The 20434-nt window shown below is 37.3% G+C and overlaps 1 protein-coding gene and 2 pseudogenes across 1 annotated transcript; all 3 read right to left on the reverse strand.

Annotated features, from left to right (window-relative positions):
• Positions 1-1069: 1069 nt before the first annotated feature.
• Positions 1070-2656, reverse strand: LOC149196357 (protein RTF1 homolog pseudogene; annotated as a pseudogene).
• A 410-nt stretch (positions 2657-3066) lies between these two features.
• On the reverse strand, positions 3067-5302 carry LOC149196358 (importin subunit alpha-2-like). Its single transcript, XM_089408264.1, has 6 exons — positions 5188-5302; positions 5013-5104; positions 4791-4922; positions 3448-3503; positions 3232-3355; positions 3067-3141 (listed from the first exon to the last, which is right to left on the reverse strand). The coding sequence occupies exons 1-6, from the start codon at positions 5300-5302 to the stop codon at positions 3067-3069; spliced, it is 594 nt and encodes a 197-aa protein (XP_089264390.1).
• A 3939-nt stretch (positions 5303-9241) lies between these two features.
• LOC149196359 (organic cation/carnitine transporter 4 pseudogene) lies at positions 9242-19745 on the reverse strand (annotated as a pseudogene).
• Between the last annotated feature and the right edge of the window lie 689 nt (positions 19746-20434).

The raw sequence follows: 20434 nt of genomic DNA on the forward strand, positions 1-20434 counted from the left end.
ACACCCTTTCAAGTTGAAAAATAAAAATTAAATAAGCACATAGCAAACAGAGAATATATGACTAAATACCTAGTGGAATCTACTTATTTAGTATGTTGGCTCAGTTGGCATGCTTCATTTGAGTGTAACTTTGTTTATGAAGGTCTAAGCAGGCCTTTAAGGTGCAGGCAACAGTTTCCCAACTACAAATGCAGTCTCCTCGAGACTTCACACATGAACAGAATAGACAAACCTCTCTAGGCATCAGCAGCAGCATAGTCTCCTGAAATCTCCCATGGCTATCTCCTAAACGAGGGAGTAGTGACAGGCATTGGCAGGACAGGGAGAAGAAATGGGCAAATAACATATTCATTGGTGGCTTGAAAGTTAAAATGCATTTTCTTAAGAATTCTTTAGGGTTTCTTGGGAAGATGATTTTTTTGGGTTAAAATTGGATTTGGTTTGGTTCAGTTTTGGACAAACAACAGATTGACTATACGAATCCCAACTGAACCGAATTATTTGGCTGTACCAAAGTTCTTCCAGATTTTCGAATGTTTTCCTCGATTCAGCCAAACTTTTTTACCATGTAAAAGATAGTTGCTTATTAGATAGAATTGCAATCAATCAAAAGCAAGAATAAACAACTAAGCACAACAAAACAACCACAACTCTAAAAGCATTTAAGCAAACTATACTACAACAACATAAATTAATAAAACACAACATTTATTACATGAATATGAAAAACAATACATATTTCAACAATAATTTAGAAAAAGGCATCACTCAACATCAATCTCAAACAACATAAAATGCCATGTTTCACCAACTGCATGATAACTTATGGTGGAATAGTGTTACTTAGAGGAAAGGAATCCTTTTGGAACACTCTATACCATTTTTTAGCAGAATGGTTGAGACAAAAAAACACCCTTGAACTTTAGATGTCAAGAAAATACAGCCTATATTTCTAAAACATTGTTGATTTCATGCCTGCCAACAATCCATGATGTTGCTACTGTTAAAAGACAATCCTTGGTTGACTAGGTTATTGCAGTTGTGTTTTAAAGTGCCTATAATGGCACACTACATATAGAATTTGAAACAATTTACAAAAATGTTCACTTTAAGGCTTTTCTGCATATGTTTCTGGCAATCCCAAAAGGAAATTTCCGAATCTTTCATATAAAAATTAAATGGGGAAACCAACAAGCAGAGAAAATATCATTATTTATTTTAACAACAAGCCTCTTCTACGCTTGTAATCATTCACAGTTAATGTCAGACTATGCCTCCTTGCATCATTGCTAGGAACTTGCACTCCACAAGTTGACTCAATCTTCTGCTTTCTAGCCATAAAAACTAAGGGACCCCTTGAGCACCCCCATATTTCTGCAGTCCAGCAAGTGAAATTGGAAGTTCAAAATCATGCAAAGAATACACCCTTGCATCTTCTCATACAGGAGCATCATTGTCGACAAGATTTCCATCATCCTCAGTAGTTTCTATTGCTATGGCTTCCTCTACTTTGGCTGCATCTGCCTCTTTGTTCGCATCAGTGTTGTCTTCAGCAACCTTCGCCTTTATATCATAATAATTTTGAGATTGAGTCCAACGCCGAGTGAAAGGATCATACCCTGCTTCACCTGCTTTAAGATTAAGGTTTAGAGGCTTGATCTCAGAAGTGTTCTTGAAATTTTCAGCCTTGTTTTTCTTATTCATTTCTACTAGCATCAACGCTTTTGCATCCTTGCTTTTTCTCTGAAGAGAAAGGACTTCTAGTTCCTTCAATCTCACTTTAATTCTCTCAACTTCTGAATAATCATGCCTGCTCTCCGCTAGCTCCATCTCTCTTCTAACCCTGTCCTTTTCAGCAGCCACATTCGATGGCCTTTTGGAAGCCAACTTCTTTTCCTGCAACATTTGTTTTACAGTTTCTGCAAAATACACAAATTGATTTATCTTTTTTAGCGCATTTATTTTTTCCTCAACTTCTGCTCGACTAATCATCCGACCACCACTGCGTTCTACTTCCCGTTCCCAATCTGAAAACTCTTTCTCAAGTGGAGGTGAATCAGACACCTTGGCCATCTGCCATCTTGTTGCACTGCTCTTGCTACCCCAGAAACAATTCAAATACTTGTATGTGGTGCGGTTCTCAAACTTGTATTGTTTATCAGGGTCTGTCACATCAACATTTTTTACCATGCAAAGACGGTAAGTACTCTATCCTGACCTGGACATTCCTATCCCAATTCTTACAAAGCAGCCCACAATGATATTCTCAAAGAATGGTTCCATAAACCACTTGGAAAGTTTTGATCTCCTTATTGTTATGCTTCTAATATCTTCAAAGTTGCTCCCTATCTTCATCATCTTTGTATAAATCACTTCCTATGGGTAATTCGCTATCGGAATCATCACAGCAACCCCTGTAATTATCATCCTTGTCACCAGAATCAAATCTCTTTTGCAGGGGCATTCTTGACCCAGAAGCCTTCCTATTTGCTATTCCAGCATCATCTGAATCATCTTCATCAATGTATTTCGAGTCACTGCCATCATCTGAATCAGAATCTTCCAGTCTCCCTTTCGTAGGATTTTGGTTTTGCTTTTCATCATTGGTAGATGTTCGACCAGCTGCTTCTAGCAGCAAATGCTCCAGTTCAGCCATAACTTTTTTTTCCCCCCTAAACACCCACGTCGATTGAATAGTCCATTCCCTGGCTAGAGCAGAGACTGCAAATACCACTCCTCAATAGATCTTCAAAACCTAAAACCTATTGTCCATCAAACAGATTAAAATTGTGAGAGGCAAACCACACCATGGGGCTTAATAAATGTACATCACCGACATTACGTTTTGTAATACATGGTCCTTACAATGAAACGAACATTACTATCTCAATTAGTTCAAAAGAACCCTTAGACCTGTAAAGAAAGCACATTGAACATAGAGATGGCAAATTTCAAAAATATTTCTAAGTAACATAAATGGATGGAAAGGTCCAAAATGCAACCTGTTCTCTGACATCATCACTGGCAACACTAAGAAGTTGCACAAACTTAGGCACAGCTCCATGATCAATCACAACTCTGGTATGCTCTGAGGTTCCCGACGCAATATTTGTTAAAGGCTAAAGCCCAGGCTGCCTCAAACTATAATATGACCAAATTAAAACGATATTAGATTACCACAATATAATGTCAATTCAATACTTAGAATCTCAATTGAAAAACAGATCATACATGAAGCTGAGGGAAATCATCCCTTGCAAGAAACTCTACAAGTCGAGGGACCACACCCGCAACGATAACTTCCTCAATTGGAGGACTGCCTTCTGTCACATATATTTTTTCAGATGGCCATTTCCTAAAGACAAAAGAAAATGGTAATAAAGATACATATACTCAAGACTATTACCAATAGAGAGAAGCTTCCTGAATTGAGTTGGTGCTTCTAACTGCATGGTAGGATCATCAGAGCAGACCCCTGCTACCATTGCAGGAAGACTCTCCAACTGTAACATATCCAACATAATCTTAGTAAGACTCCCTTGTTATATTTTGGCTATAACATATTTGGGCTTAAGTTAAGTCATTATTTATATGTAATTGATGCACAATTGTAAATAGAAATTTAAACCCATTGTCCTTGCATGTCCCACAGTTGGACATTACTTGTCATGCAAGTTGCAACATGTTGTGTTGCCTTTAAAAACATGTTATAAAGTAAGCAATTTCAAAAAATAGAAATTTCAGCTGAACAACCAATGAGATCATTGTTCAATGGTGAATGCAATGGTGTGTCAGGCGACGCACCAAAGATCTAGTCTTCCACAGGACCAATAGACGGTTGGGACAAAATTTAAGCATTGTCTTATTTTTATGGAAAGAGCAACTCCCTGTTGCCGCAGCTTGGCAAAACAAAAGTGATTGTGATGCATGGTTCATCTTAGAAGACCCCAAAGCTGGGCCACTTGTAATGCCTAACATAGTCTAGCCCAAATGTAATCCTTCTGGAATTTAAAGGAAGCACATCTCCCCATTTGCATAAGTTCATTTTTTGGATTGGAAAACAAACTTTCTGGGCACCCCAATTGAATTTGAACTATGTGTACAAGTTTCCAGGACAGCTGAACTGGGGAGATGGGAGGAGGGGTGTTTAGAACGACCAGAGCACACCCCCAAACATTTCATGCGTTGGCCAGTTGGGGACTCATGAAATAGAACTAATTTACTGCATAAATATCAATTTTTATTGGTTCTAAGTTGCTTTTTTTATTGCACTTGCCTTTCCAGGGGAAGTGGATTACATATATATATATATATATATAGTTTACTGCATAAATATCATTTTTTACCTGCCTTGCCATAATTTAATTTTCCAACCCCTATCCGAAGCACGGCTGTCAGTGTCTCCCATATCTTCCCTCTCTTTAGTGGTTGGGGATTCAGTATGAGCTAAGTTCTATTACTTCTATCATTTTCAAATGTTTCGATCATTTCAGTGTTGAATGTTGCAAAAATTATTTGATCATAAACATCATCGATCTCACAGAGGTTTTTTATGGTGTCAAGACCAAATGCTATTCTCGGGTCTTTTCTTATCACCTGGCCTAAACGGGATGTCTCATTTTTCATCCATCAGTGTTGGCATGATCATCTTTATTCTCACACTGTTTACATGATCATTTTCAGGAGGAAGAATGTTACAGTCTTTGCAATAGCAGAAAAGTCGAGTCCCCTTACAAAACTCATGAGTCATGATTCATGGTAAGATAACATGGAAAGGTCCAAAATGCAACCTGTTCTCTGACATCATCACTGGCAACACTAAGAAGTTGCACAAACTTAGGCACAGCTCCATGATCAATCACAACTCTGGTATGCTCTGAGGTTCCCGACGCAATATTTGTTAAAGCCCAGGCTGCCTCAAACTATAATATGACCAAATTAAAACGATATTATATCACCACAATATAATGTCAATTCAATACTTAGAATCTCAATTGAAAAACAAATCATACCTGAAGCTGAGGGAAATCATCCCTTGCAAGAAACTCTACAAGTCGAGGGACCACACCCGCAGCGATAACTTCCTCAATTGGAGGACTGCCTTCTGTCACATATATTTTTTCAGATGGCCATTTCCTAAAGACAAAAGAAAATGGTAATAAAGATGCATATACTCAAGACTATTACCAATAGAGAGAAGCTTCCTTAATTGAGTTGGTGCTTCTAACTGCATGGTAGGATCATCAGAGCAGACCCCTGCTACCATTGCAGGAAGACTCTCCAACTGTAACATATCCAACATAATCTTAGTAAGACTAGCTTGTTATATTTTGGCTATAACATATTTGGGCTTAAGTTAAGTCATTATTTATATGTAATTGATGCACAATTGTAAATAGAAATTTAAACCCATTGTCCTTGCATGTCCCACAGCTTCTGTCACATATATTTTTTCAGATGGCCATTTCCTAAAGACAAAAGAAAATGGTAATAAAGATACATATACTCAAGACTATTACCAAGAGAGAGAAACTTCCTGAATTGAGTTGGTGCTTCTAACTGCATGGTAGGATCATCAGAGCAGACCCCTGCTACCATTGCAGGAAGACTCTCCAACTGTAACATATCCAACATAATCTTAGTAAGACTCCCTTGTTATATTTTGGCTATAACATATTTGGGCTTAAGTTAAGTCATTATTTATATGTAATTGATGCACAATTGTAAATAGAAATTTAAACCCATTGTCCTTGCATGTCCCACAGTTGGACATTACTTGTCATGCAAGTTGCAACATGTTGTGTTGCCTTTAAAAACATGTTATAAAGTAAGCAATTTCAAAAAATAGAAATTTCAGCTGAACAACCAATGAGATCATTGTTCAATGGTGAATGCAATGGTGTGTTAGGCGACGCACCAAAGATCTAGTCTTCCACAGGACCAATAGACGGTTGGGACAAAATTTAAGCACTGTCTTATTTTTATGGAAAGAGCAACTCCCTGTTGCCACAACTTGGCAAAACAAAAGTGATTGTGATGCATGGTTCATCTTAGAAGACCCCAAAACTGGGCCACTTGCAATGCCTAACATAGTCTAGCCCAAATGTAATCCTTCTGGAATTTAAGGGAAGCACATCTCCCCATTTGCATAAGTTCATTTTTTGGATTGGAAAACAAACTTTCTGGGCACCGCAATTGAATTTGAACTATGTGTACAAGTTTCCAGGACAGCTGAACTGGGGAGATGGGAGGAGGGGTGTTTAGAACGACCAGAGCACACCCCCAAACGTTTCATGCGTTGGCCAGTTGGGGACTCATGAAATAGAACTAATTTACTGCATAAATATCAATTTTTATTGGTTCTAAGTTGCTTTTTTTATTGCACTTGCCTTTCCAGGGGAAGTGGATTACATATACATATATAGTTTACTGCATAAATATCATTTTTTACCTGCCTTGCCATAATTTAATTTTCCAACCCCTATCCGAAGCATGGCTGTCAGTTTCTCCCATATCTTCCCTCTCTTTAGTGGTTGGGGATTCAGTATGAGCTAAGTTCTATTACTTCTATCATTTTCAAATGTTTCGATCATTTCAGTCTTGAATGTTGCAAAAATTATTTGATCATAAACATCATCGATCTCACAGAGGTTTTTTATGGTGTCAGGACCAAATGCTATTCTCAGGTCTTTTCTTATCACCTGGCCTAAACGGGATGTCTCATTTTTCATCCATCAGTCTTGGCATGATCATCTTTATTATCACACTGTTTACATGATCATTTTCAGGAGGAAGAATGTTACAGTCTTTGCAATAGCAGAAAAGTCGAGTCCCCTTACAAAACTCATGAGTCATGATTCATGGTAAGATAACATGGAAAGGTCCAAAATGCAACCTGTTCTCTGACATCATCACTGGCAACACTAAGAAGTTGCACAAACTTAGGCACAGCTCCATGATCAATCACAACTCTGGTATGCTCTGAGGTTCCGGACGCAATATTTGTTAAAGCCCAGGCTGCCTCAAACTATAATATGACCAAATTAAAACGATATTAGATTACCACAATATAATGTCAATTCAATACTTAGAATCTCAATTGAAAAACAAATCATACCTGAAGCTGAGGGAAATCATCCCTTGCAAGAAACTCTACAAGTCGAGGGACCACACCCGCAGCGATAACTTCCTCAATTGGAGGACTGCCTTCTGTCACATATATTTTTTCAGATGGCCATTTCCTAAAGACAAAAGAAAATGGTAATAAAGATACATATACTCAAGATTATTACCAATAGAGAGAAGCTTCCTTAATTGAGTTGGTGCTTCTAACTGCATGGTAGGATCATCAGAGCAGACCCCTGCTACCATTGCAGGAAGACTCTCCAACTGTAACATATCCAACATAATCTTAGTAAGGCTCCCTTGTTATATTTTGGCTATAACATATTTGGGCTTAAGTTAAGTCATTATTTATATATAATTGATGCACAATTGTAAATATAAATTTAAACCCATTGTCCTTGCATGTCCCACAGCTTCTGTCACATATATTTTTTCAGATGGCCATTTCCTAAAGACAAAAGAAAATGGTAATAAAGATACATATACTCAAGACTATTACCAACAGAGAGAAGCTTCCTGAATTGAGTTGGTGCTTCTAACTGCATGGTAGGATCATCAGACCAGACCCCTGCTACCATTGCAGGAAGACTCTCCAACTGTAACATATCCAACATAATCTTAGTAAGACTCCCTTGTTATATTTTGGCTATAACATATTTGGGCTTAAGTTAAGTCATTATTTATATGTAATTGATGCACAATTGTAAATAGAAATTTAAACCCATTGTCCTTGCATGTCCCACAGTTGGACATTACTTGTCATGCAAGTTGCAACATGTTGTGTTGCCTTTAAAAACATGTTATAAAGTAAGCAATTTCAAAAAATAGAAATTTCAGCTGAACAACCAATGAGATCATTGTTCAATGGTGTGTCAGGCGACGCACCAAAGATCTAGTCTTCCACAGCACCAATAAACGGTTGGGACAAAATTTAAGCACTGTCTTATTTTTATGGAAAGAGCAACTCCCTGTTGCCGCAGCTTGGCAAAAAAAAAGTGATTGTGATGCATGGTTCATCTTAGAAGACCCCAAAACTGGGCCACTTGCAATGCCTAACATAGTCTAGCCCAAATGTAATCCTTCTGGAATTTAAAGGAAGCACATCTCCCCATTTGCATAAGTCCATTTTTTGGATTGGAAAACAAACTTTCTGGGCACCCCAATTGAATTTGAACTATGTGTACAAGTTTCCAAGACAACTGAAATGGGGAGATAGGAGGAGGGGTGTTTAGAATGACCAGAGCACACCCCCAAACATTTCATGGTTTGGACAGTTGGGGACTCATGAAATAGAACTAATTTACTGCATAAATATCAATTTTTATTGGTTCTAAGTTGCTTTTTTTATTGCACTTTGCTTTCCAAGGGAAGTGGGTTACATATACATATATAGTTTACTGCATAAATATCATTTTTTACCTGCCTTGCCATAATTTAATTTTCCAACCCCTATTCGAAGCACGGCTGTCAGTTTCTCCCATATCTTCCCTCTCTTTAGTGGTTGGGGATTCAGTATGAGCTGAGTTCTATTACTTCTATCATTTTCAAATGTTTCGATCATTTCAGTCTTGAATGTTGCAAAAATTATTTGATCATAAACATCATCGATCTCACAGAGGTTTTTTATGGTGTCAGGATCAGATGCTATTCTCAGGTCTTTTCTTATCACCTGGCCTAAACGGGATGTCTCATTTTTCATCCATCGGTCTTGGCATGATCATCTTTATTCTCACACTGTTTATATGATCATCCGGGATGTCTCATTTTTCATCCATCGGTCTTGGCATGATCATCTTTATTCTCACACTGTTTATATGATCAGTCTTGGCATGATCATCTTTATTCTCACACTGTTTATATGATCATTTTCTGGAGGAAGAATGTTACAGTCTTTGCAATAGCAGAAAAGTCAAGTCCCCTTACAAAACTAATGAGTCATGATTCATGGTAAGATAACATGATTTTTTGGTATGATTTTTCAACTTGCCAAATCTCAATATTTTCTTAAGTCCAAAATTACCTCTGAAAGCAGTTGCTTCATTAACATCACATTAACCATTGATGGAAGTAAAATCTCCCCATTCCATCGTTTCTCCTGTGTTTTGAAATAATTAAATTAAGCACAAGTAGTGGGCTCTGCATGCTTCAAAGCTGCCATGGTTTCATACAGAGGGCGATGCAAAGTCTCGGGAAGCTTGAAAGCCAGAAACCCTCCCACAATACCCGAAACGCCGATAATTGCAAACGGCAGGGAAGGATTTACAGTTACCATCACCACCACCAGCGGAGCGATTATGGCGCCGATTTGTCCCGCTTCGCTCGCCAGCCCGAGCGCTGCGTTCCTCACTACTGTTGGAAACAGCTCGCATGTGTATATATATATCAAATTATAAGTCCCCGCCATGCCGAATATTGCTACCACGCCACATGCTAACTGCACGCCGCTCAGAAATCCCCGCATGCGCCCGGCAACCCAGCTTGGCATGCCCATTGTGGAGTTGGGATTCGAACTGTGAACATGGAGTAGGGCCGACATCAGGCCTCCCAACACAGAAGCCACTCCGCTCAGCAGCATCGTGGAGACCAGCATCGCTCGCCGTCCGAATTTTTCTAACATGACCGCCGTCAGGGCAAAGGCGGGCATTTCTGCGATTCCGTTGAGGAAAATGCTCAGGTGTACTTAGATTTACAACGTTTAGGCTCAAACCATAATAGCCCACTCCACAGGCCAACCAAATGAACGCCATTAAAACCATTCGGGTCTGCGTCACAGGCGACTGGAAAACATCCACGAGGCTTCTCGATGACTCGTCAGAGTCCGCCGCATCCTGTTCGTCGCCTGCCAGGGCCAAAGAAACTCCCCCCGGCAGCTATTTACCGTTCTTGGCCGCAATTGATCTCATGATGCCCATGGATTCTTGCAGCCTGCCCTTCACCAGGTACCACCGTGGGGACTCCGAAACGAACGGCAGGACGAAGATGCAATACAAGGCCGAGGGAATCGAACTCACGACGTACAGATATCTCCAGTTGCTGGAAAAGTAGGAGAGAGCTGGAAGCAGAGCTATGCCGAGGGAAAATAAGTACAAAGTCGACATGCCAACCGGTCCTCTCTTGGACGGTCCGACGGCTTCCGTCGCCAAGACGAATTACGACAACCCCAGGCCACCGCTGCTAATTCCCGTCAATAAACGGAGAATCAAATAAACCCAGAAATTGGGCGAGAAGGCCGTCAAGAAACCGAGGATGGCGTTGCAAATACAGACCAACCTCAGCACTCCCTTCCCTCCCAGCGAAGAATCCGACAATTGCCCAAATATCCCTGCACCTGTATCAAAAAATAAATCAGAAACTAAAAGAAAATCTTAATGGCCATCAGCCATCAGATATAAAAGCACAGAGGGGCTGAAAATATCAATTACCGATCAAACACGCGATGAAAAACACGGACTGCAGAACCCCAACTTTATATTTCTGATCACAAACGAGACCCATTCAGAAACCATTGAAACTCCGCTCCCTCCGTCCCAGCCCCATGACGCCCGATCCATGGAACACACAGATCCCGTGGAACTGCAGGATTCGAACCCATGCTTCATGGAAAGGAAATCCTCAAAGGGTTTCTCTATGTTGCAGTGCCAGTTGGGCTCATAGTCTGCAAAAATCATGACCATCGTATGAAAGGCCTCCAGAGTCCATGCAAGGCTTGACAGCAAGAAATGCTTAATCTGCCAAGAGGCCAATAGGTTAGGAGACAAAAGGGGAGTGTGTGGATCAATGGCCAAACTTTGTTCAATCGTCTAACACCACAAATCTACGGTGAACAATAGGACACGTCATCGGCTGGGGCAATTCATTTCAAAAGGAAACGCCTTACGGCGTAATAAAATGTCGACCAAATAACCATATGAATAAAAAAACTAGAAATTCAATTCAACACAAAGAATCGAAAGTGTAACTCCAAAATATTTTAATATTTATTTTAATTAAATATTTAAAAGGAAAAACCATATCCTATGGCTATATTAAAATGTTTAAAGACATAAATATTTCCATGTCAAAGTTGTAATATTTGAAAATATGAATTTGATGTAGTTTTATTATAATTGTTTTTATCATACTATGTAAAAAACATCATTAAATCTAATATTAATATATTGAAATTAAAAGATTAATATTATTAATAATATTATTGTTAAATATAATATCAATATTAATATTAATATATTGTAATTACGCCATAAGGCGTTCCCTCTGGGAAGAACTCCCTTAGCTGCCACTCTACACTCTTCTGCACTATTAGATTCATTGTTAGACGATTGAAAGTTCTTCCACCATTATATCCCACTACTCTAACTATCAAATGAATCTTGATTTGTGCAACTGTTCACCTTGTTGATCTTTATTGTAACACATGAACATATTGTAAGTATTGATTATTTGCAGGCCAGGTTGGAGATGCCTCATCATCCATAGTGGGGTCATTTCTTCTTAGTACATTTGTTTTGTGGGGCATATGAGCAGTGTGCAATTGATTCTGTGAAAAGTATATTTAACACTACATAAACACCCCAACTAATATCAATCTCCTGCACTATAGAAACATCGCAGCTAATATCACTCTCCTGGAACACGATCAACACAATGCTCTTCTCTTTAGAGGTTTCACTGTTAGAAAAAATGTGGATTTGGATGGGAAGGGTCAGGAATATATGGATTTTTTTATAGAACTAATGTGGAAGAGAGAGTTTACACCACCAATGAGGCTTCCCTACATGAGAAAATATAGTTCCACCATGAAATGTCACTGGTAAGTTGTTGACCATTTAGTTTATTTGAGATTGAACTTGAGAGATGTGTTCACCTAAATTTTATTTTTTTCTTATAAAAAATTGAGATCAGTATTCTAATTTATAAATTCTATTGTGTGGATTAACCAATGGATATGTCACTGACATATTCAGGCTAAGATGAATCAACTTTAGATATTTATTTTGAAAATCTCTGTTTTACTGTTATTAAATTTCAGGTTGTGTAATTTTTGCATTGTCGAATCTTCTAGATGTTAGTGTTCAAGTATAAATTCATATTTTTCTATTTGCTACTATTATGACAATGTAGATGAAAATGTGGTCGTCTAAATTATTTTTCTTCTACGAGATTGCACCTCTCGAGGGTGGATAGATTGTGATAGCTCTTAGCGAAATAATTTTGTAGCACATGGAAAATAAAATGCCAAAATTTGAATATATATTGAAGAAAGTAGGTTTGGTTTTTAAAAATAACTACCCCCGCCGACAGTTGATGCACTTCTTTCATTGCCAAAAATTGGCAGAATAATCTTAGAATTTCAATTAATGATAAGCAGAGTTGTGGAGATGATGGGTTGCTTGAGCTTCTAATGTTATGAGTATGGATCAACAGAGTTTTTATTCAGCCCCTCTTAGGGTCCTATAATAATATGATTCATAATTTTGAATTAGTTATGATTAGTCTTGTAATATTGTAGATACTTTTGCTTTCTACAAAATGTTTTCCCATATTAAAAATAAAAAATGAAAAGAGGGTAAGTCCTAAAAGAAAAATCAAAGGACTAAAAGAAAAGGATCAAAAAAGAAAATAAAATATGAACCCCACCAAAAAGAGAGAAAAAATAGAAAATGAAAGTGATGCAAATTCAAATGCCACTACGTTTTACTTTGCCTTTGCAAAATAAGATTGTGTGTAGCTTGTCAAAAATGCCACAATCCATGAAGGTCAAATAGTTTAATCTTGATTCATTTATGCTTTAAATTTCATGTTGATAGATAGAGAAATAAATATTTAGCCAAACTGTTTAATCTTGGTAGATCAGTAGTTAGGTAGAGAATAATAATGAGTTCATTAGTTTAATATGAGTCATTGGAAGTTATAAGGTTAGAATTAGATTTTTTGCTTGTCAAAGAAAAAGAAATAAATGGTCAACATGCTCAAATGCACCCAATAAATGAAGAGAAAATGCTAGGATAAATAAAGGGTAGGTAAAATAGGTTTTGAAATGCATAAGGTTTCTAGCTCATATACACCTTCATAATGCTTGATCATGTGTTTCATGTGCAGCAGGAATTATCAAAGAGAAATGACATTCACAAAATTTGTATATTACTTTGGGGTATTTACCCTAAAAGTTCTATAAAGTTCATTCACTAATTTCCTCTCATTCAATTAAACCCCTTACATGTATAAATTATTAATTTCCCTTCATTACCCCTTCATTACTTTCATTCCCTAATGTTTTTCCCCTCTTGGTTCCAAAGGACCCTTCCCTCTTCATTTCCCCTTGTAAAAATATCCCTACCCCTTCATTTTACCTTTCCTCTTATTTCATCTCATTTTCCCTTATAAACCCACTAAAACCCCCTTATCCTGAGTTTTAAAAGTTAAATGTATCGGGCCCCATTGAAAAACCCTCCCCGATACCCTTTTAACTCAACCCTTATATTATTTTAACATATAGTCCCGCTTTATATATTTCAAACCCCCCACTTTATAATTCTCTGACCCTCACAAAACCTTTGTATATATTTAACCTGCCGCACAATTTACCCCTAGGCCCTACCAATCAATACCTGACTTATCTCTCACAACACCGCCACGCGATAGCCCTCCGATCACCCACCTGCAGATCCAACGGCCCATACCCATATCGCGCACTCCCATCGTCCAACTGTTAAGATCTCAAAAGCATGTGAGATTCATGGTTTTGGCCGATCACCTTTTTGCTTCTTGGCAGCCCCACGTTATATCGTCTACTCTCAAAAAATACCACCCTGCACTCAAAAGCAGTGTGATAAGCCATAATACTACCTCCCCGCATAGGATGAAACCGCCTACTTTTCACACATTAATTTCGTGCGCAAAATTAATCGTTGCTGGTTAAAAACCAAAAAGCCACCCATTTACACTTTTCATTGTTATTTCGTTGCAAAGAACCTCTGTCAACCAATTCTAATGCCTAGAAACTCTACCGTTTTAACCCATTTAAAACCAGAAGACACTGTAGACTCTGATTTCAAGCAGCATAAAGACCATTCAGGCCTTAGAAAGCCTCCGATGCTACCACAGAACCCTGACTGCACACCTAATCTTCGTTTTTCCAGGTATTCTCGAAAGAAACAGAAAGGCCCTCTACTTAAGCTTTGCACAATGTTTATAAAAGGTTAATTAATTGAATTAATTAAAAACATTACCAAACTAGAGAAACCCACTGTGCATCTGAAGAAACCCTTTTCTACAGACTATATTCACCCTTCTCACTGTTCCAGAGATCCTAACCCTACTCCTAAAGCCAGAGAAAGATTAATTCAATAAATAAACAAAATTATGGCTTCCCAAAGCATTTTGAATGAAAAACCCCTCCAAACCCCTCACTTGGATATTCACCACCTCCCATTGGATGAAAGATATTTCCAGATCAAAAACATTGTTTCCCCTAGCCATTTGTTAAAACTCCACTGCTAGTGTAAAGATAAATTCCTAAACAAAAATGATCACATTCATCTATGGGAATCAAATTTGCCCAAATACTTGTTCCCAAAGGTATACCAGTTCCCTAAAAGCATCCACCTATGCCAACTCTGCTATATCCCAAGCCAAAGAGCCATAGTCTCTCCTAACTAGCAGATTTTGTTTAAAATCACTGTAGAGTCAATAAACCAAATGTTGCATATCTAACCAAAGCCAAATGAAACCCTGTTTTCTATTGAAAACCTACTTGAACTATGCTTAAAGCTAGACCTGCCCAAGAGGTCTCAAATCTTTCAGAATTTCATCCTAGAAGAGGCTCATATCCTTACATACATTCCTCCATACTCTGCCACTATTTTCTCTATGAGGGCCAGATAAATTGTAACCATGCTCTCTTGTATTCTAGGATATACCATTGATGAGCATGTATATGAGCCTATACTTTCTTTCCTCTCTATTTTTTTCCTGGGCAAGCCCTTAGCTACATTTTTCAATTTTGCCCAGTTCTTAGTAGACAGAATCCATGATCAATTGATCAGATTGCCAAATGAAAGAGTATTCAAATACTCTTCAGTATTGTTCCACATGTTCCTATATTTCCAATCAAACAGGTTTCCAGTCAAAATCCAAAAGCTGGACACTAAGGGCCATCCTAGATCTGTCATCTTTTGGACACCCTTAATCCAAAAACATTCCACTGTTTTCAGCTACAAGGAGTTCATTGATTCCTTTTTTCATCCAGTTGTTAATGTGCTAAGCAGTATCAATCAACCCAAGATCAATGATGAGATAAAGAGAGTTTTGCAGTTGTCTAAAAACAGTAGAATAGGAGACTGGTATTTATACCAGGACCACACTGAAATTAGGGTGTATGGATGCCAACTCACTCCCTATAAGTTGCCCAAATATCTCCCCATGAGAATATTTTCATTAGAGTATATTAGGCAGATCATAAACTCAAATGATGTGAATTTTCTATCAGCTAGGAAGAAAACACAGTTCAAAATAAAAAATCAGATTGGTTATTTTATCTACAATAATAGGGACGCTGGAGAAGAAGCATAAAAATGTTTACAGGAAATGAAGTTTAGTAACAACTTCAAATGGCAATATGACCCTTTAGGAGTCATAATCAAACTAAGACTCAAAATTAGATTGAGCCCTTTCATGCATGAGTCCAGGCCAGACATTGAAAAATATGCCAACTAGTCAGAGTGGTTGGAAAATACCTTAATAGTTCTGGAGAAACAGATGGATACTAGTTCCATTCTGCATACTCCAACCCAGGACAGAAATGCAAAAAGGAGCAAGGATGAAGGTTCTTGCTCAAACATAGATACAACACATGACAAATTTGAAATCATGTATAGGAAGAAGCCCAAGCTAAATCCTGTAAAAGAGAAAGAAGAGATAGTTGAGATAGTTGAGACACTTCAAATCATTGATACAAGTATAGTGCTCAGAGAGAACACATCTCCAATAGTTTCAGAGGAAACTCATCAGCCTTCCACCTCTAATACTCAAAGTATTCAAAAACATCTTAGCGTTGAGGTCTCATCATCAAGAAAACCAGTGGATAAGGAAAAAGACATAAAGGAGAAGTATAAAGTTGAGAAATGAGGCATTGAAAGCTGAAACCTATGCTCAGTATTTCAAACAAGCTCCTAGAAATCAGAATAGGTTACTTTCAACTTTTGACATTAAAACAAGTAAAATGCAAATGACCTTTTTGCAGCCCAGAGTACAATAGTCTAAGTCATGAACAGATTACAGAAAGACATAATTTGAAGTTTTGGCCAAGGATGTTCATCCCATAGATCAGATTGAATTTCATAAGAAAGCAGGAGAAATGATATCCTCAACAATGACCAACAAGGCTATGAGTGTACAAAAACTTCAAAATTCTCTAGATAACATCACAACACAGTTTAAGCTAGGGAAGGCATCCTCACAAGCAAAGGATAACCGAATGAAGTCATTAGAAGAATTGGTTATTGAGATTGGATATAATCCAAATGACATCAAGGTTGCATAAAAGCTCATAAAAAAGAATAATGAAGACATTGTTGCATTGAAGCACCAACTGAAGTCGCCTCCTTCTGAACATCCACAGACCAAGGAAGTTATAGAGAGCCGAAGCCAGAAATATGAGATGATGGACCTCATTCTCCTGTTAAATGCTCAATTAAAAGAAATGGAGAATGAAATGGACAAATTAGTATAGGAGAAACAGGCCAGCATTGAAATAGCTATTGCCACAACAGCTCCTGTAGCTACAACACTTCCAACTGTATCAACAACTACATCAGCAATAGGTTCAACAACAGCAGCAGATCATCCTAGTGATGAAGCATCTAAACTAGTCAAATCCATGGAGAATATGTCCATCCAAACCACTGAAATAAATAGACTTAAAGAACAAATAAAAATTCTAGAGGATGAAAAGAAACTGGCTCAAATCATGCATAAGAATGAGACGCAGAAGTCAAACAAGTTGAATGAAAGGATACAGAAGTTGGAGAAAGAATTAGCACTGAAAGACCCACTAGCCCAAGCAAAACAACTTTTATGGGCCAATAGCATTGAATCAGTCAATGATATTTGGCCATCTATACAGGTGATAGTTGAGCAGAATGATTTGGTCAAAGAGGCTAGTGAGGCAATTCAAAGGGTTAGAGCTGAACTTGGAAATATGCTAGAAGAAGCCTCGAGAATAATCCAGTTCCTTAACTCAAAGAAAAAGTATGAATTGTAGGAGGTTGGAATAGCTGACAGAACTAAGACCATAATAGAGGTAAAGAAGGTAATAACAAAGAGGAACCTGATGATACATCTTGAAGAGAAGTGCCAAACAATGGAGCTAGAAATAGCCAGGTTTATGGTGAAATTTGATGCTTTGAGCTAGAAAGGTCTACCTAACCCATTGGTGATTAATGACAAGTTGATGCTACATGAAGACTATGACAAGAGAATCAGAGAAGTAGCAAAGGAGCAAGCCAATAATTCCTCCATGAAAGGGATTCCTACAAGAAAAGTCCTTTACCAGAATTTTGAGAACCTCTTTTACCTCCAGCACGAGGTAAAGAATCTTTTTGTAAACAAGCCTACCTTTGCAAAATATATAGAAACTGATGAAGTCTATAGAAGAATGGTAAATATTAAATTACCAGATGCAAAAACTTGGGAAAAGTTGAATGATTTACTATAAAAATGCAAGGTAAACAGCGACTACAGAGAAGTGAAGGTAAAACACCAAATCAACTAACTCAAAGAGTATCAAATGAAAAACAGAGTTTAAAGATGAAAGAGTATCAGTGAAAAGGCAAAGTAAAAGGACAGCCAATGTAGAGCAACAACCAAAGACAAAAAGCTGCAAAAGATCAAAACAACAAACAACAAAATCAACAAAAGAAGCGACAACTAGCCTTTTAGTCTCCTAGGTGTCTCTATCTTCTTGCATGAAGATATTTTATTTTCCTTGAATAATTCATAAAACGATTTAGGATATTTTGTAATAGTTTATTGTATAAATACTTCATAATTCAAAGTATAGAGGGTGGATTGTTGAACATTTCTATAGTTATATTGATCTAAAAACTAGAGGGTTTATTGTAAACATTTTCAAGTCAGTAGACTGGACTGAGTAATAAAGGCATTGCATTACAGGATTCATGTGTTGGGCCACTTCAGTGAAGTATCTTTCATTTGTTAAATTTTTATTTTCTTAATTATTTCACATACATACATGTTTTCAAATTTGAAGGAAATAACTAGAAAGTTACTACAGAATTTGTTTAAGTACATTTTGTCTTGAACAATTATTCATTTTTATGTTTTCTTCTGATATCCAGAGTTCATTGCTTCCTATTTTCGATTGACCTCTTTCATTTCCCTCATTATCCGATTTGAGGAATCCTTGACTACTCCTTGACCCCGATAGAAAAACCACTTCACCATCCAGCCTAAAAGATCTGAATTTACTCAGCTACCTTGCCCTCTTTACACTATCTTTAGAACTTGATTCAGTCCTGTTTTCTTGACATTTGGACTCCATGGCCCAATGGTAAAAAGACACTTATCTATCCATCTGAATCAGTGATTCCACCACCAAATCAAATCAAAACCCAATTAATCTTAAATAACTAGCCTAAAATCAATTAACTCAACAAAGTTAAATCATTAAGAGAGAGCCCCCTCTGAGCATTAGGAAGGTTAGATCCTGATCTCAAAAGTAGTTTTGTGGCTACCTCTATCCTTTCTTTGAACACAACATGACAACCCTAGGGAAAGTTGAAAGTGATAACATAGTGGCGACCATACTGGGGAATCGAGTCCTCAGTTCAAGAAACCTTAAATGAAATCCTAAATCTCATCTTTGCACCTTAAGGCCATTTAGGGTTGTCAAAGGTTTCATTAAAAAGTTAAAAAATTAAAATTCTGGCTTCCAAAAGAACATACTATACCAGGGCACATCCAGATCCAAACCCTGATATAATTGTTGATAATCTAGACAAAATCTTGAGAAAAAACAATAAAGTAGAAAGTCAAGAAAGCATTAGTCAGCTAACCAAAGCAAATTCACTTCCTAAAGAGTTATCAAACTTAGAGGATCTTCAATTTGATTTATCATTTGAGCATTCATTGTTTCGTACCAAATCTGAAACTTTAGTCCATGATATTGTAATAGACCCTGCTTTTATTCAATTTATTGAATCAAAGAAGAATACTATTCATCTTGATTTACATCAACATGTTCTGGAAACTTTTGACAAAATTGATGCTTTAACCTCAAATTTGATAAGACACATAGATGAAGCTTATTTTCAATAATCAGTTGAATTAGCTGCCCTAATTGCTGCTACTCCTAAGCCTTCTACCATTCCTTCAAAGTCTGTAAATTGATATTTATTTAGTACAACCTCATCTATTATTTCCACTACACTTCATTCCACAAAATCATTCATCCCCAAGCTTCCTCTTTAGCCCAGAGTTTTATTTCCATCTCCAATTACTCTAAGTTCATTTTCTAGCACTTCAAGCTCATTTGTAAGCCCTTCAAGTTCATCTTCAAGCACTACCACATTACCTCCTAGCCAATCTAGAATCTTAGCCATGGCTGCCACATATGCTCCTTTGACCTTACCAACTCAAGTACATGCCATTCCCCAAGACTATCAAAGTAAAATCTTTCATTTTGATGGTACTGGTCAATATACTACACAACAACATGTAAATAAAATGAGTTATTATTTTGAATTACATGAAATTGATGAAGAAGATGTACAAATTAGATTATTTGCACAAACAGTAGCAAGAGGTGTCAGGAATTGGTTTAAAGGTTTACCTGCTGGTCATATTGTTGACTTACCTGCTTTCCATAGATTGTTCATCAATAGATGGGAAAGGAAGAAAAATCCTTTACAAATATTATCTGAATATGAAAACATTAGAATAGTTCCTAATGAATATATTCAAGAGTATTGTACTAGGTTTAACAGTATTTGCAATGCAATCCCTGCAAATATCAAACATCCAGTTAGCGTAGAAGCTAACTTGTTGGCTAAAAGAGCTAGAATGAGGAATGAGAGGAGAGTTACCTTTAAGGAAGAACCATCCACTTCAGATGTTAAGATAGATACTTTGGCTAAAATTTTAGAAAAGTTAGTGGATAGATTAGAAATTATGGAAAAAAATCCACAATGGGATAATCAACAACAAGGTCCTGAAATAAGAAATCCAAACTTTAGGAAGAATCCCAAGAGTGGTAAACCTAGAGAAGGGCCACCTGATCAAAATATTAGAC

Source organism: Pinus tabuliformis, chromosome 2_2, assembly GCF_031772625.1.
Source record: "Pinus tabuliformis cultivar Carrire ecotype Pingquan chromosome 2_2, CPIR1, whole genome shotgun sequence".
Taxonomy (NCBI): Eukaryota; Viridiplantae; Streptophyta; class Pinopsida; order Pinales; family Pinaceae; genus Pinus; species Pinus tabuliformis.